Below are 17,807 nucleotides of genomic sequence, written 5' to 3' on the forward strand. Positions count from 1 at the left end.
TGTAGTGAGGCTAATTCACAGAGATAGAAGATTCAAAGCAACTGACTTTGAATAAATTTGTGTAAGCTTCAGCTGTAAATAAATTGAGTTGGAAATGTCTCTGTAGTTTCAATGCATAAATTGATGTCTAGTATGACTGAGCGACTTTACATTCACTTTTCACTTTCATGCATTGGAGAAGGAAATGGCAACCCACTCCAGTGTTCTTGCCTGGAGAATCCCAGGGACGGGGGAGCCTGGTGGGCTGCCATCTATGGGGTCGCACAGAGTTGGACACGACTGAAGCGACTTAGCAGCAGCAGCATGGTGTTTGTGAATAGGTCATGAGTGACAATGAATTTAATTGGTGTCCCTATATCCTGGTTATTCTTCTTCATAGCGTTACTGAACATTAACCTTGGTAATTGAAGGAAGTAACGGCATTGTGAGAACTTTAAAAGCAAGTATGTCCACCTACCCTGTGTAAGACAGGGGTGTCTAGTGGAGGAGCACAAACCAAACGCTGAATGGACTGGGGCCAAATCTTTACAGTCACTTAGAGCTGTGGGACTCAGGACTTCCACTAGGTCTTTGTTTTCCTGTTATTATGTTGTCTCACCATACCTACTTCCTAGAGTGGTAAGGATGAAAGGAGATAATGAATTTCAATTACAACACATTGCCAGGTTCACCTTTGGCTATCAATAAGGTCTCCTTCCAACCCAACACAGAAAAGGATGAGGCCCTGCAGAGAAGCTGCATGCTTCTTCCATGCACTGTGGTTCTCTGAACTTTAAAAACATTGTTCAACTAGGAAACACCTAACACCTTTGCTCCCTGGCTATAGTGTAATCAGTGATGCAACACAGTGGTTATTGGGTGTGATCTAGGCTGGCAGTGAAACAACAAATTGGTGAACAAAAGTAAACATCAAAAAAGGCTAAATAAATTCCAGTATAAGAAGAGCAAGTGAGCTAGAGAAAGTGAGAAGTGTAGGGAAAAGAAACAGAAATATGAGTCATGTTAAAAAATAGTATACAGATCAATTTCCCTCATGGAGAAATGTAATGGCTAAAGCAAAAGATATGATTTAAACACAAAGAAGGTTTTTCTGCTAGTAATTATACCTAGCAAGATATAAAATATATCAAACTACAATGTTGACATTTCTAAATAGAGTAAGCATGTATATCAATGAGAACATTTAAATCTAGTTTTCCCAATCTTGTACAGTTTATTTACATATGTTTTAAACTTCATCAAATTTTATCAGCTAATGCATAAATTTCCCATATATAATTCTGTGATTAATATTACTAAGGTTAGGAAACAGATTTGAGTGCCTAAAATGCCTACGAGTCTAAATACCTATAATAAAAATCCTGCTAGAATACTGGAACCTGATCTTATCTTTATGGGCACGTACTGGGAATGTGTGACTCTATTAGATTTAAAAGCATTTTACTGAGTGTCCACAAATCATTACTGGAGTTGAGAAAATCCAACACAGTTTTTGGCCTATGGTTCAGTTCAGTTCAGTTCAGTCGCTCAGTTGTGTCCGACTCTTTGCGACCCTATGAATCACAGCATGCCAGGCCTCCCTGTCTATCACTAACTCCTGGAGTTCACTCAAACTCATGTCCATCAAGTCAGTGATGCCATCCAGCCATCTCATCCTCTGTCATCCCCTTCTCCTCCTGCCTCCAATCCCTCCCAGCATCAGGGTCTTTTCCAATGAGTCAACTCTTCACATGAGGTGGCCAAAGTACTGGAGTTTCAGCCTCAGCATCAGTCCTTCCAATGAACACGCAGGACTGATCTCCTTTAGGATGGACTGGTTGGATCTCCTTGCAGTCCAAGGGACTCTCAAGAGTCTTCTCCAACACCACAGTTTAAAAGCATCGATTCTTCGGCACTCAGCTTTCTTCACAGTCCAATTCTCACATCCATACATGACCACTGGAAAAACCATAGCCTTGACTGGACAGACCTTTGTTGGCAAAGTAATATCTCTGCTTTTAAATATAGTATCTAGGTTGTTCATAACTTTCCTTCTAAGGAGAAAGCATTTTTTAATTTCATGGCTGCAATCACCATCTGCAGTGATTCTGGAGCCCAAAAAAATAGTCTGACACTGTTTCCCTGTTTCCCCATGAAGTGATGGGACCAGATGCCATGATCTTCGTTTTCTGAATATTGAGCTTTAAGCCAACTTTTTCACTCTCCTCTTTCACTTTCATCAAGAGGCTTTTTAGTTCCTCTTCACTTTCTGCCATAAGGGTGGTGTCATCTGCATATCTGAGGTTATTGATATTTCTTCCAGCAATCTTGGCCTATGGTAGGTCTTAGTAAATACTTGTTAATAAAGTATGTAAACATGCTGAGAAAAACAATAGTAATTGCTCAGATCAGTACTTTTTAAGCAATTTATTTTTATTTCATTTTGCGTTACTGCAGAAATTTGTACCTGGCATTTCATCTTCCACAGAGTAGCACATGAACTATTACACGGCCTTTTTCAGTGGTTTTCATCATCCCCATCTGATTTTAGAAAAGATTTGCTTTTCATACAGTGTTAGTGGTAATATAAAATTGGTACAACCTCTTTGGGGATCAGTTTGTTCATTTCATTAATATTTTTAAAAAGTAGTCTTTAAGCAATTCCATTTCTAGAAACTGATACTTGCAAAAGTGGAATGGACAAGGATAATCAAAGACACATTGTTTATAAACTGAAAAAATGGCAATAATTTAAATGTCTATGGGATGGACTGCGTGAATTATGATGCATCCAGCTGACAGAATTCTTGGCAGCCATTAACAATGAATGAGGTAGAGTCTCTTTACTGCCACAGAAAGGCCTTTAAGGAATACTAAATGAAAAGAGAAAGGTTGCATAATGGTAATAATAGTAATTATTGTTGCTTAGTCGCTAAGTTGTGTCTGACTCTTTGTGACCCCATAGACTGCAGCATGTCAGGCTTCCCTGTCCTTCACCATCTCCCTGAGTTTGCTCAAACTCATGTCCACTGAGTTGGTGATGCCACCCAACCATCTCATCCTCTGTCAGCCGCTTCTCGTCCTGTCTTCAGTCTTGCCAAGAATCAGGTCTTCCCTGATGAGTTGTCTCTTTGCATCAGGTGGCCAAAGTATTGGAGCTTCAGCTTCAGCATCAGTCCTTCCACTGAATATTCAGGGTTGATTTCCTTTAGGATTGACTGGTTTGATCTCCTTGATTATTATTATTAGGAACACTTGTAAAGTGTGTACTATATTCTAAACATTTAACTTAACTCATTTAATTCTCATCACCACCCTAAGAGGGGGGTGCTATTGTTATCCCCATTTTACAGACAAAGGAACTGAAGCATCATATTGTCAAGTAACTTGCCCAAGGTCGCAAAACCAGGATCAGAGACAGTGTCTGGCTTGAGCATCACTGTTTCTCACACGATTCTTTCCATTTATGGTAAAAAATGTATAACAATACACATATGTAAATGTATGTGTACGCATGTAAATGTATATGTATGTGTGCACGTGTGTATGTAGGCACGGAAAGTGACTCAAACTACTCTCAAAGTGTGTTCATAGTACACAGCCTTTGAACAGTTAGCAGTCACTTTCTCTGAAAAGTGGGTTGGGGTGAGAGGAAGAGAGCATGTGATACAAGCCTCTTTTGCTTGTTTGCTTTTGTTATGAGGGACATTATTATTTTCAAAATAATTTTTTCACAAGGGATGTTTCTCAAAATATAACGTCCTGAATATTTTTCTTCTACTACCTGCAGTTAAGGAAGAAATTTGACCATTTTTTCCCCTCATCATTGAAGTTATATCATTGATTCATTTAGCAAAAACATCTGAACAGTGCTAGGTGCTCACTGTGAAGTGGAACAGACTGTCAGGCAAACTCCTAATTCTAGAGCCCCTATCAAAGGGGATGAACAAAGCTGGGGTGGGAGAAGCACAAGAGATGACATTTCTGTGGAAGGCAAGGAGAGGTAGTGTGAAAGAAGGTACCCAGAGAGGAGAGAATATTTTGCATAAATATTGAAGGAAAAGTAAGAGTTCTTCAGGAGGCAGGGGAGGGAGAGGAAAAAGCTTTCCAGATGGAGGGAATATAGGAGTAAGGACAGAGAAATAGGCAACAGGAACCTACATTATTCTTCAGGGAACTGGGTGTAGTTAGCCAAAACCTAAGGAGGAACAGGTGGGGAGGGCAGGAGCCACATCACTTAAGCCCTTGTGGACCATGTTAAAAATTTCATCCTTGTGCTAGTTTTTACTAAGGAACATTCAAAGAACACAGATGTTCTCAGGATAATTTAAAACATACAGGTCAAAAGATGTTTATACAATGAACATTATCTAGCCTCAAACAGGAAGGTAATTCTGATACATGCTACATGTGGATGAACCTTGAAAATACTGTGCTAAGTGAAATGAAGATACAAAAGGACAAATGCTGTATGATTCCCCTGATATGAGGTACCTAGACTCATAGAATTTATAGAGACAGAAAATAGAATAGTGGTTACCAGAGGATGGAGGGAGGGAGCAACGGGGAGTTATTGTTTTGTAGTTTCATAATCTGTTTGAGATGATGTGAAAGTTCTAGAGAAGGGTAGCAGTAAGAGTTGTGCAACAATATACTTAACAGCACTGAACTGTGTACTCAAAAAAAGTTAAAATACTAAATTTTATATTATGCATATTTCACTATATAAAAACCAGGTAAAGATGGTAAGTTTTGTTATGTAAATTTTACTATAATTTTCAAATGTGGAAAAAATTGAAAAGTTATAGACAAAATTTTGGGGTAAATAATTCAAAATTACTTTTCTTTCTTGACATTAAAATTAGGTATGTCATTTCTTTGCTTCAGTTTAGTTCAGTCGCTCAGTAGTGTCCGACTCTTTGCGACCCCATGAATCGCAGCACGCCAGGCCTCCCTGTCCATCACCAACTCCCGGAGTTCACTCAGACTCATGTCCATCGAGTCAGTGATGCCATCCAGCCATCTCATCCTCTGTTGTCCCCTTCTCCGCCTGCCCCCAATCCCTCCCAGCATCAGAGTCTTTTCCAATGACTCAACTCTTTGCATGAGGTGGCCAAAGTACTGTAGTTTCAGCTTTAGCATCATTCCTCCCAAAGAAATCCCAGGGCTGATCTCCTTGCAGTCCAAGGGACTCTCAAGAGTCTTCTCCAACACCACAGTTCAATAATGACTTGTTTCTCTTATATACAATGTCTACCATTTACTGAAAACTAGCTTTATATCTGCAGAAGGCAATGGCAACCCACTCCAGTACTCTTGCCTGGAAAATCCCATGGACGGAGGAGCCTGGTAGCCTTCAGTCCACGGGGTCGCGAAGAGTCAGACACGACTGAGCGACTTCCCTTTCACTTTTCACTTTCATGCATTGGAGAAGGAAATGGCAACCCACTCCAGTGTTCTTGCCTGGAGAATCCCAGGGATGGCAGAGCCTGGTGGGCTGCCATCTCTGGGGTCGCACAGAGTCGGACACGACTGAAGTGACTTAGCAGTAGCAGCAGCTTTATATCCAGAGATGAGGCGATGCAGGCTCAGGGAGGTCAACTCACTGACCCAAGAGTACACAGCTAGTGAGGCGTCATTTCTAGGAAACCTAAAATAGGAACTCAGCTCTTAACACCCTGCTCTTGCACCAATCCGCAAGCCAATTGATTATCTTTCTACTTTTTGGATACCGCAATACTTTTCTTTAAACAATCTCCCTTGATCTGCAAATAAGACTGTATTGTATGGTGTTTTCTGGGTTCAGAAACCGTAAGAAATCCGAGGCAAGGCAGAATGCCTCAAATAGCTGTTGAATGTTTACTCTTGGTCCATATCTGATACTTTTTAAGGGCGTGGACCTTCTTTAAGAGAGACCAAAAGAGAATTCAAATAAGTCTAGACACACGCACCTTGTTAACTACTGAGCCGACCACCTGTTACCTATTGGAGGCGGGTCTTTATTTATTTATTTTTTCCTCTTGCCGGAGTTATCTAGAAAATACGGCTTTCAGCCTTTCAGCCGCCAGCCTCCGCATCCCAGGTACGCGGCCGCGGAGAGACCCGGAGCAGGCTCGCGCGCAGGCGCTATTCGGCAGCTTCTTTCCGCGAGTGTGTTGTGCTGCCGGGAGCCCCGGTGTCCTCGAGTGGTTCTCTTAAGGTTCCTCTCCCTCTCCGTCCGGGACTCAGGGTCGCCAGTGCCCCTTCCCAGAGCCCTCTCCAACCCTTGCCCAGGCCGAGCCAGGCGCGGTCCCTACCCTCTGACCCCGCGTTGCACAATGCCCGATCAAAGTCCCCGGGCGTGTGAACCCCAGCGTCCCTGCCCCTGGGCGGAGACAGGCGGCGGCCGCGCGGGGAGCCGAGGCGGCCAGCGCAGCGGGTTCAGAGCACCGGCCCCGGCCCCGCGAGCTCCCCGCGAGCTGCCGCCACAGACCCCCAGGCCGCTCGGGCCCGCTGCCCGCCGCTTCCCTCGCAGGCCCCGCCGCCGCAGCCATGGCGGAAGTTCATAGACGTCAGCATGCCCGGGTTAAAGGAGAAGCCCCCGCGAAATCCTCCACACACAGACATGAGGAGGAGCTGGGGATGGCGTCGGCCGAAACGCTGACCGTATTCCTGAAGCTGCTGGCCGCCGGCTTTTACGGCGTGAGCTCTTTCCTGATCGTGGTGGTCAACAAGAGCGTGCTCACCAACTACAGGTAGGGCCGAGGCGGCGGCGGCCCAGGCCACGGAGAGGAGAGGAAAGGAGCGGGCGGCGGCAGCGGCTGGGCGCCGGCTCCCTGGACTTTGGCTGCAAAGTTGGAGCTGAACAAAGTTGGGCGGGAGCCGGCGAGGGCGGGCAGGCGGCTGACACGCGCGGCCCGGGCGGAGGAGCCGGCTTGCACGGCGGCCCGGAGTCGGGGTCCCGCTCCGAGCGCGGAGCTCGGGACTGCGGGGCGTGCGTTTGGAAAGCTCCTGCCCTGCCCGCAGTGCAGCGCCCTGGAAACGCCGCTCTTCCGAGCGACGAAGCGAAGTTGCTTCGTGACTCTTCGACTCCTGTGCATGCCTGACTGGGAGCCGGAGAGGGATGCCCGCCCTTCTCCACAGCCTGGGCCAGGGTCCGGGGCTTCAAGGTTCCCCGAATTCGCTGAGAGCCTCTGGGGACCTAGGCATCCTCAAGCCCATTTAAAATTGTGATGCTGCCACTGGGACCCCTAGGCAGAAGCACCTTTTTAGAAAGGTGCGAAACCGTTTAAAAGATGTATGTCTTAACTTCCAAGAAAATCTGTTGCAGAAAACTGACTGAAATTGTAGAAACGGACAAGATGAGACAAGTGGCAGCCCGAAGCTACAAAATCAGCGGTGTTGCCTGACAAGCATCAGTGATTTTCCTCACTGATTGTCATTTGGATAAGGGCGGACGTTGGTGTGTTTTGTATCAAAATGCATTGTAAGGTTGCATTTGTAAGGTTGAGTTCGGGTTTTTCTGACGCTGTGGGTTTTTTTCTCTCTACCATTTTTGTAGATTTCCCTCTTCACTGTGTGTTGGACTTGGCCAGGTTAGTTGGAATCTTCAGCATTACGTGGTTTGTGTCGTTGGAACTTCTGAGTGTGTCTTTATGTGTGGAACAGTGAATCTGTGTTCTCTGCTTACAGATGGTGGCCACAGTGGCAGTACTTTGGGTGGGAAAGGCACTCAGAGTAGTCAAGTTTCCTGACTTTGACAGAAATGTACCTCGAAAGGTAAAAAAAAAAAAAAAAAAAGCAATACTTTATTTTCGAAATGAATTCACTATGTATATTTTCCATCGGTGCCTTACATATTTAAAAATTGCAGCCTTGAAATTGCCCAGTCCAAAGTGGGTATAAAGAAGGTAAAGAATGAATGTAGTAATAAGTGTTTTTAAAAAGTCCAACAGTCTCTTTAAAGTTAAGGAAAAAAAAGAAGCCCTTAGATCTTGTATTCTGTTTTAATTAATAAACACTTGTTGTAATTACAACCATGTTGCATTTTCTGCATTCGTCTATCTAATCTAGCTGGTGTATCCTTCAGTCATTATTCTTTGGGTTTATTTTCTTATTCTTTGGTCTGTCTTTGCTTGACTCAACCTGAAGATGAAATACCTTTCCTTTTTCTGCCAATATTAGACCTGTTGGCTCTACAGTATCGTTCTTTAAAGCAAAGATGTTGTCCCATATGATTTGATCATATTCATATTTCTTTTTTTCCCCTCCATTCTTTCCTCTCTCTTTTTGCACAGAGCTCTTTATCCAGGAGTAATGTTGTTTGGGTGCTTCATAGGAGCCAAAATTGTGTGTGAGAACTAATCTTATGTTTTATGTGGAAAGAATTTGATCATATAAACAAAACTGTTTCTGTTTGAAAAGGACCTTGTTTTAGCTGTCTTTATTATTGAGTTTTGTTATCCCTTTTTAAATTTTCTAGACGTTTCCACTACCTCTACTATATTTTGGGAACCAAATCACGGGACTGTTCAGCACAAAGAAACTGAAGTATGGATAACTTTATTTTACTAGTGAGGTTAATATAATGTATTCTTAAAATTGTACTTGAATGTCAAATGTTTAACACATCGGTACTGATTCTTGAAAAAGAAAGGACCAGAAAGCTTCTGTTACTAAATAAATATTACACCAAAGGTTTTAGTTTAATCTCTTTAAGTTTGAAGAGGAAGAGGAGTTTTTTGTTTGTTTGGGGTTTTTTTCCCTTTCACTTTGATGATAGAAGCTTTAAAATGTTATAAACTACTGTGATGAGAGATTTTCATTATTTTTCCAGACATATAATAGTGAAGGATATATGTTAGGCTTCTGAGATTTCAATTCTTTAGTACAATTTTTAAATATTATATTTTAGGCAAATTTCACAAGTAAGATTAGATGTAGTTTTTCATTAACATGAGGTAGTTAAAATAACATCTGATAGAACCCTGATAAAAATATCATTAACATTTTTCCTGTGGTCATATGACTGTAGAGGCAGCGTTTTCACTTTTAGAAAGAAGCAATAGCAGTCTACTCTATGACAGTACTCTCTTATTACCTTGTAACTTCCCAATTCTTATCTTCTCCACTTACGGAGTATATGTATCAGGAACATGTGATGTTAAAAATATACACATAGGGAAACCATTTAACAGAAACCCAGGGCTTCACCACTGCCACATGAGTTAAACCTCTGGTGTAATGGGTGATTGTAAAACAGAATGGAGAGATCTCTTGAGGGTCAGAGACCAAGGTTTTTTCATTTCCTCAGACCCAAGAAACTTGACAGAATGGCCACAATGATATTTCTGGGGAGGGTTCCATGGAAGTCATGTTTATCATGGGTGGGCATCCTTTTATCCATACATCTCATTACCCATTTGGAAAGAAATACAGACCTGCTGCAGAGTGTTACTTGTGTATAGAGTTTGCTCTTTTTCCTCCATTGTCATTCATCCATCTATTTCCATCCATCTATTCATGCCCCATCTTTGATTGCCAGCCAAGTATAAGGCACTTTGGAGTGAGATGATAGAGTCAGAAATAATTATATTGCAAGAGGCTGTATGTTCGATTAGTGCAAGCAAAATACTCTGGGAATTTAGAGGAAAAAAGTACTGCCACAAAAGGACAATCAAGGAATGTTTTATAGGCTAAAATGATTACCAGTTTTGTTTGAAGGTTAGGGCTTGGAAGGGAGATCAGTCTAGAAAAGAAAGATCTTTCAAAGACCAACATGAATATGTCTAACATAATAAGCAGGGTAAAATTAAAAAGTGGCTGTTACTAGTCTTTGATAATAGATGTATATTTTCTACCATTTTATAATTCAGTTTTTTTTCGCTTCTAGTAGTTTTATAAAAGCAACCCTTTCAGACTTTTAAATACTTTCTATAGAGAAGTAAGGATTTAATTTAGTGACAGGTTAATCAGCATGGAATTTTTATAATGGAAAAGGTTAGCATTATTTTAAAATACTAATTTTGGAGAATCAAATTTTATTCTACCTAAGTTTTTTTGTTTGTTTGTTTGTTTTCAGCTTACCAATGTTTACAGTTCTGAGAAGGTTCTCCATCCTGTTTACAATGTTTGCTGAAGGAGTTTTACTCAAGTGAGCTAAATTTCTAATATATTTAGTCGTTAACAAGTTTTTAGCTCCCTGAAAAGGTCTCTAGCATGTGTAAGATATTCCAATCATTTGTGTTTTACTTTATCTTTTGAGAAGTTTAAGCAGCTTTCTTCCTTTGCTATAGGAATTGATAGTTTATGACTTCCTTATGGAAGCCTGTCTGAACGTGAGATATGCTTTCAAGAATTCCTATACCTACTGAAGCCACTGGGTGAAGCTGAGTCAGAAGGTCAATATAGGTTTTAAATCATGTTCGTGACTATGCTGTTTTTCTACAAATGTGTGTGACTATTTTCTGCTTAAAGAAATCTGATTTGCAAAAATGTAAACTCAATAATAATAACATAAGAATAGGAAATAAGCATACTTATTTATATAAGAAAATAAGTCTTTGCTTCATTAGAAGCAAATTGGATATCTTTTAAATATCCAATTCCTTGGAATCATTTGTTTATAGTTTGTTTTAGAAGAAAACATTTTTGTTGTAAAATGAGTCTTTGTAAATAACTAAAGCCACATGTATATTTTTTAATTATTTTATAGGAAGACTTTTTCTTGGGGTATTAAGATGACTGTATTTGCAATGATTATTGGAGCCTTTGTAGCTGCAAGGTAAGATGTGGGCCCATATAAAACCTATGAGAGGGCATTAGAATTTGTCAATAATTACTGATAATAAATGGTTAATTACCAATGAAGAGAATTTTTTATAGACTAAATAAGAACCATGTCTTTAAAAAGTATTCAGAGACTTCAAAAAGTTAAATCTTTTTGGTTGTATGAAGATTAAGGCTAGCAAAATCAGATTCTTGGGATTCTTAAAAGTTAAATTCATGTAATTTAGAGTTTATTATGCTGTCTTCTATTTATTGAGCACATACCATATGCCATTCAATATGTTGGTATTTTACACATACTATTTATGTGTTTTTCACAACTACACTGTATGGTATGGGTATTATTTTCCTATTTATGTTAAGGAAATGAAAATCTAAGTTCCATAGCTTGCTCGAGGTCATATAGCTATTAGATGACAGACCTGGAGTTTGAGTCTATGCCTGACTGCAAAGCCTGTGTGCTTTTGTAAACCGTGTGGCATTCTTTTCCTTTGCATGCTGCTAAAGAAAATAGTGTCGCAGAGAAGACAAGTGATCATGGATTATTTGCCTTATGGGATAATAAATAATAGAATTGCTTTATTTGGCTTCACCTAAGGCGTCACAATACCAAAACTTGGATATTCTATTAAATTATTAAAGCTTTTTTCCATTGTTCTTAACTTTTAATTTTAAAATGAAGAAAATGTATATCCAGAGACTCAGAAAATTAGTGCTCGCTTTGGCAGCACATATACAAAGACTCAGAAAATGGAAATGATGAGTAGAAGTCTTTTTACTGAGCCCAGATCATGCATGTATGGGCTTGCTGATGCTGTAGATTCTACCTGACATACATTTTCCATCCGGGAGTTCCAGTGTGCTTCTTGAATTGGCTCATTGACCTTTATCATATCCCTGTAATACAGGTGTGTTTGTGGGTGAATATGTCAATTCTGTTCCACCCTAACTCTCCAAGTAAAATTTCATTCTAAAAAAAAAAAAAAAAAATAGAGTAATTAGTTACTAGAATTTTGTTATATAGCTGACTGCTTTTCCCTCTAGGTAATCTTGCCTTCTTGGAGAGAAATTCGGTGTGAATTGCCTACCATTCTTTTTAAAGGTGCCCTGCTCATCTTGGATCCCACTGAAGCTGGTGGGATCCAAAATCAAACCAAACACAGAAGTTTCTCCAAGCTAACTCTAGCCTGCAAAAAGTTTCTGAGGCAGACTGCTATCTGGGCCAGGCTTATCTAATTAGAAACTTTTACTTGGGAAAGAAATTTGGAGGAAGAGTTACAGGGTTGTCAGGCTGCTTGGAAGAGGGAGGGGTCATCAGGTAGTTCTGCCTGACATTGCAGTGGCATAGAGCTCCTCAGAAGTCTGTCCCATGGAGTAGCTGAACTCCAAAGAGATAGCACCTTTGCAGAATCACAGAATGTGAGGCCCCTGTTTTAGTTAGGGTGCTAAAGTATGCAGATGGCACACTCTTCTTAGATTTTCATTTCTTCTCTTCAGTTTACTAAGTTCTGCCTGGTTCTCTGCAAAATACTAAGAAGCTTCAGTTTCCCTAGTCTCACTAGTTGTATGTAATATGCTCACTGGGCCATTATTTAGTATTTGCATCTACACTGTATGCTTAGACACTAGTGTGACGTGATCTCAGAACTAACTGCAATCCACAGTTCAGAAATTCCACCGAGTGGCCCAGCCATCTGTGCAAGATAAACCTATCTTTTGTGTGAACCTTTGAAAAATGCTCTGTTAACAACTTCATTCTCCTTTTGGTTTCCTTATCTGTGAAACTGAGCTGTGATGCCTTCTGCTTGCTTCAGATGTACTGTAATGGTGAATTTGGTTGGTTCTGTCTTGCCTGACTTTGAATTCAGAATAGTGTGCTATTAACTGACAAGGTTGATTATTGCTAATGACTGTGTTTAAACATTAGTGCTTCTCATTTCTGCAGACTCCCTTACTAATTATGAAATTGCAAACTGTAACCTGGAACCAGGAAATACTAGTAGCTGATAAAATGTGTAATATTCACTTACGTAGATAAACATATGTTCTTGGAAATATTGTAGTTCAAACCTATTTAAAATTTAATGCATGTTCTTTAAATGTTAGTTGTTATTAAAGTGTTGTTTATATTTTGCAGCTCTGACTTGGCATTTGATCTGGAAGGATATGTTTTTATTCTGATCAATGATGTCCTGACAGCAGCAAATGGTGCCTACGTAAAACAAAAATTAGATTCAAAAGTAGGTAGCAATCTAATGCTTCTTTAAGAGATGTTTACTGATACTGGGAATGGTCATGTCAGTCCTTCAGGGAAAAAGTGGAGAATAAAGGAAGATACTTAGGAAAGATGAGAAAGACTAGGGAATCTCTGAGGGTAAAAATGCCTGGACCTTGGTGCTCATGTAAGAAACTTTATTTTCTAATTAGCAATTAGATTTTACTGTTGGCTTTTTTGGAAGGGACTGGGTGAATATTGACTTTGAGTGGGATAGTGATATAAGAAATGTTCATTAGAGAAAAGTGTCATGAATGTTCATGGCTATCTCCTAGAGGACTTGGTGAGGGACCTGGACAAGAAAGAAGTATCTGGAAGCCCTTGAGCGGATTTCAGAAGTGATTTAGAAGCAGCTGCAGAACAAGAATGGACTTTGCATATTTGTCCTACAGACAGTTGTCTCTCAGTGTCTTTGGGGGACCGGTTCCAGGAACCCCTGAGATTACAAAAATCCTTGGATGCTCAAGTACCTTATATAAAATGGAATAGTATTTACGTGTTGGAGAAGGCAATGGCACCCCACTCCAGTACTCTTGCCTGGAAAATCCCATGGACAGAGGAGCCTGGTAGGCTGCAGTCCATGGGGTTGCTGAGAGTCGGACACGACTGAGCGACTTCACTTTCACTTTTCACTTTCACGCATTGGAGAAGGAAATGGCAGCCCACTCCAGTGTTCTTGCCTGGAGAATCCCAGGGACGGGGGAGCCTGGTGGGTTTCCGTCTATGGGGTCACACAGAGTCGGACACGACTGTAGTGACTTAGCAGTAGCAGTAGCATTTACGTGTAACCTATGCGCATCCTCCCATATACTTTAAATCATTTCTTAATTAACCTAGAAGATCTAGGGACAGTGCAGATCTATTTCCAACACCTTTTCTGTGAATATACCTTTTATGCCTTTTTTCCATTTATTTGCTTTGATGGCTATGTGATGATTGCATTTTAATGGGGGCTACTATTAAAAATTTTTATCTTTGTACTATAGCTAGAGAAAAGGGAGCAGTTTGAGATTTAGTTTTGCTCTGTGTTTTTGCCTCTTTGGAAATAGGTAGGAATAATAACATTTTATTAGTTCACCAGCCTTAGCTGTCTAAAACAGTACTGTCCAGTACTATTCTGTAATGATGGAAATCTGTTATTTCTTCCTATCCGTTAATGGTAGCACCTAGCCACACATAGCTGTTGAGCACTTGATAGGTGATGGCCTAATTGAGGAACTGCAGTCGTAGTTTAATGTAATTATAATTACATTGAAATCGCTGCATTTGGCCAGTGACTACTGTGTTAGCACAATCTAGAGTACATCCTCAGTTCAGTTCAGTTGCTCAGTCGTGTCCTCACTCTTTGCAACCCCATAGACCGCAGCACACCAGGCCTCCCTGTCCATCGCCAACTCCCAGAATTTACTCAGACTCATGTCCATTGAGTCGGTGATGCCATCCAACCATCTCATCCTCTGTTGTCCCCTTCTCCTCCCGCCTTCAATCTTTCCCAGTATCAGGGTCTTTTCAAATGAGTCAGTTCTTTGCATCCAGTGGCCAAAGTATTGGAGTTTCAGCTTCAGCATCAGTCCTTCCAATGAATATTCAGGACTGATTTCCTTTAGGATGGACTGATTGGATCTCCTTGCAGTCCAAGGGACTCGGAAGAGTCTTCTCCAACACCACAGTTCAAAAGCATCAATCCTTCGGTGCTTCAATCCTTCTGTCCAACTCTCATACATGACTACTGGACTACATCCTAGAATGTAGAAGAAAGCGAAGATGGTTTCTGTATTCTGTATTTATTTCCAGGGGTGTCCTTTAGTTCCTCATTCAGAAATGAGTTATGACTTACTTATATTAGAACTTCTAAGCATATTAATCTGCTTTTCATAGTTCATGGATTAGGAGCAACAATCCTATCTCAAGGAATAGGCTTACCAGCAGTATAAAAGTTTGGCTGATAACAGGAGAAACAGGAAAACTGTGACAGTCAAGTGGACTACTCAAACATGGCGACATCATGTAAAAACACAGTATAATCATGTTTATGATGATGGCCTACATTAAATTTTAGTCAATGTCCTCTGTTTAAGAGGACAGGAGAAAAGATATTCAAAACAGCAAGTAAAAAGAAAAAAACAACAGTTTGGCCTTTGTCAGTTGTCTGGATGGGGTGTGCGTGGGCATCCTCTACTTCCTGGATAACACATCTCTTGCTGAGGGGGACCTGATGTTACGGGTTGCTTTGTCCCACTATGGCTTTTTTCTTGCTGTCTTGCTGTCTGAGATGCTTTTTAGTAAATCTGGAGTTTTATTACCTATAATTTCAGAACTACTTGTAATCATGGTCCTTTGAGCATGAATCCCATGGCCTAAGGACTTAGTGCTGTATTTCAGACCTGAATGCAGCTATTGAATTTAAAACATTTTCAACTTTAAAGAACTCTTACAAATAACATGTATTTATAATAGAAGTGGTAGCAAACATAGATAAACAAGAGGAAGAAAATATAAATCTCTTAATTCCACCATTGAGTGAGAAGCACTGTGTCAGTAGATACCCTTTTGTAGGAACGTGTGTGTGTTTATATATGCATGTACACACTTAACTATGAGAAAAACTTAAAAGAGTGATGATACATAATGTTTTCTAATTTGTATTTTTCATTTGGTACTGTTTGATGAGTACCTTCCTCACCAGTCAGTGTTACTAAACATTTTTAGTGGCTGCATAATATTTCATTGTACGGGTATATCATAGTTTAATCAACTAGTTTTCTATTGTTGCATCTTTGTTTCCAGTTTTTCAAAGCTGCTTTTGATAAAGCACAGGGAACTCTGCTCAATATTCTGTAATAACCTAAGTGGGAAAAGAATTTGAAAAAGAATAGATATAACATGTATGTGTATAACTGAATGACTTTGCTGTACACTTGAAACTAACACAACATTGTTAATCAACTATATGCCAATATAAAATAAAATTTTTTTAAAAATCACTGAAGAAAAAAAATCTGCTTTTGAGAAGGTAGTTTGACTTTTCATATCAGTTGGTATCTTTCAATCACAGAAGTTAGGCAGATATTATGGCCCTATCCTCACTACTCCTTTATCCCCTAAAGTCTAGGACTGCTTTTTCAGGTGACAGCTTCCTGCTGAATGTCCCAGAACTGTGTGAATCACAGGTAGACCCAGAGTTCTTATAGGTTCCCTGTGTTTGAAGATGTGTGCAGTCCTTTTTTGCTCCCAAGTAGCTGAGGGCACAACTAGGCATACCATGTTTTGGGAATTGTAGGGTAATGGTCATCTTTTTCTTTGCTTTTTTTTTTTTGGAGTAATCTTAGTCTTCATTATACTTCCCATGTACATTTTCAGAAATAACTTCAGAGATACTGGGAAGTTATATCTGTCTGTGTTGTTCTAGGTGTGAGTCTGTGTGTGGATCTGGCCTTCCTTCTCTCTGAAATCTCACTGCTATGTTTCTGGAACAGCCTAGGACTTACCTGGGGACTTTTGATTAAGTTTTGGAAAGGGAAGGGCTCCAAGGACATGTCTCTGTAGAGATGTATGTTTTTTGTTCAAAATAACTTTTCTCCTTGCTGTTTTGAGACAGCCACTTGATATCATTTTTATTTCTCTGATTTTAAGTACTCAAGGAACTTATGTCAAATAAACTAAAAATCTTGTAAGTTTGCTTTTTTTTTTTTTTGAAAGCTTAGGTTATTTTTTAGTGTTTGCAAAACTTCTGACTTAATGTGCTATGTATATTGTGGTGTGTGTGTATAAAGGGGGTGGTGCTCTGTTGAGGGTTGTCTCCATCTATCAGCTGGAACCAAATGAACCAGCTAATTTTTTACTCTCCTAGGAGCTGGGAAAATATGGTCTGCTCTATTACAATGCACTGTTCATGATTCTGCCCACCCTGGCCATTGCATATTTTACGGGAGATGCCCAAAAGGTAAGACTTTCTAATTATGGCTTCAATCATGCCTTATGTTTTGGAATTTTATTTTTATTTGTATGACCAAAAGGTAGACAGTTTGGTTGTTAAAAAGTAATGTTCTTACTAAGTGACCAAAAACCAAGAATTTACTTTTTAGCTTGCTAATGTCATGCTAACCTTTTTGGATAGTACTAAAATAGCTTAAAATAGCTCTGGCTGTCAACATAAAAATAGTGCATGCCGTCTATCGTCCTTCTCTTACGTGCCAGAAGGTTAGAGGAGGGGAACTTTTACATTTCTGATGAACTACAGAGTAGGAGTAGTAGCAGACTATCCTTGGAAAACAAAAAATCCAGAAGTAGTAGAATTCATCAAACCTAAACAAAATGCTTGGCATCTCCAGAAGCTCTCAGTTTTGGTGACAGTTGTTATGCTGGCTTAAATCCCAGACTGTTTTTTCCCCTCAGGAGATATTTAGCCTAGTGGTGACTTAACCACATAAATAGCAACTAATATGGTAGTTAACTCATTTTCTGCAAATGTCTAGCTAAATCCAGAATAACATAACAAACTAAATCCAGACAAGAATTTTTCTCTGAAACAAATGCATATTCATAGGATACAAATTGGTAACATTTTGTTAGAATTCACAAAATTTTGAGAACTTAATGGAAATCTAGAATTCTGCCAAGGATTTCTGTACCAAAATTCCTTGTAATGATTCCCCTGGCTAGTAGTTTCTTCGGAATAAATGTGTTGATTATTTATTCTAATGACAGTGACAAATTCCACAAAGCAGTCAGAACCAAAGTAAAGCAAAGGTTTTTGGAAATAGTTAGGCTGTTAAAAAAAAATCAG

At 39.9% G+C, this 17,807-nt stretch overlaps 1 protein-coding gene across 1 annotated transcript in view; it reads left to right on the forward strand.

The window, feature by feature from the left end:
• The first annotated feature begins 6,400 nt into the window (after window positions 1-6,400).
• Window positions 6,401-17,807, forward strand: part of SLC35D1 (solute carrier family 35 member D1) — a 43,188-nt gene continuing 31,781 nt past the window's right edge. Inside the window, 8 exon segments of the mRNA NM_001082459.2 lie at window positions 6,401-6,713; window positions 7,520-7,553; window positions 7,651-7,737; window positions 8,441-8,508; window positions 10,040-10,111; window positions 10,673-10,741; window positions 12,884-12,986; window positions 16,872-16,964. Coding sequence (NP_001075928.1) covers window positions 6,511-6,713; window positions 7,520-7,553; window positions 7,651-7,737; window positions 8,441-8,508; window positions 10,040-10,111; window positions 10,673-10,741; window positions 12,884-12,986; window positions 16,872-16,964 — 729 coding nt within the window. The 5' untranslated portion in view covers window positions 6,401-6,510.

The sequence above is a fragment of the Bos taurus genome, chromosome 3 (genome assembly GCF_002263795.3).
Source record: "Bos taurus isolate L1 Dominette 01449 registration number 42190680 breed Hereford chromosome 3, ARS-UCD2.0, whole genome shotgun sequence".
Lineage (NCBI taxonomy): Eukaryota > Metazoa > Chordata > Mammalia > Artiodactyla > Bovidae > Bos > Bos taurus.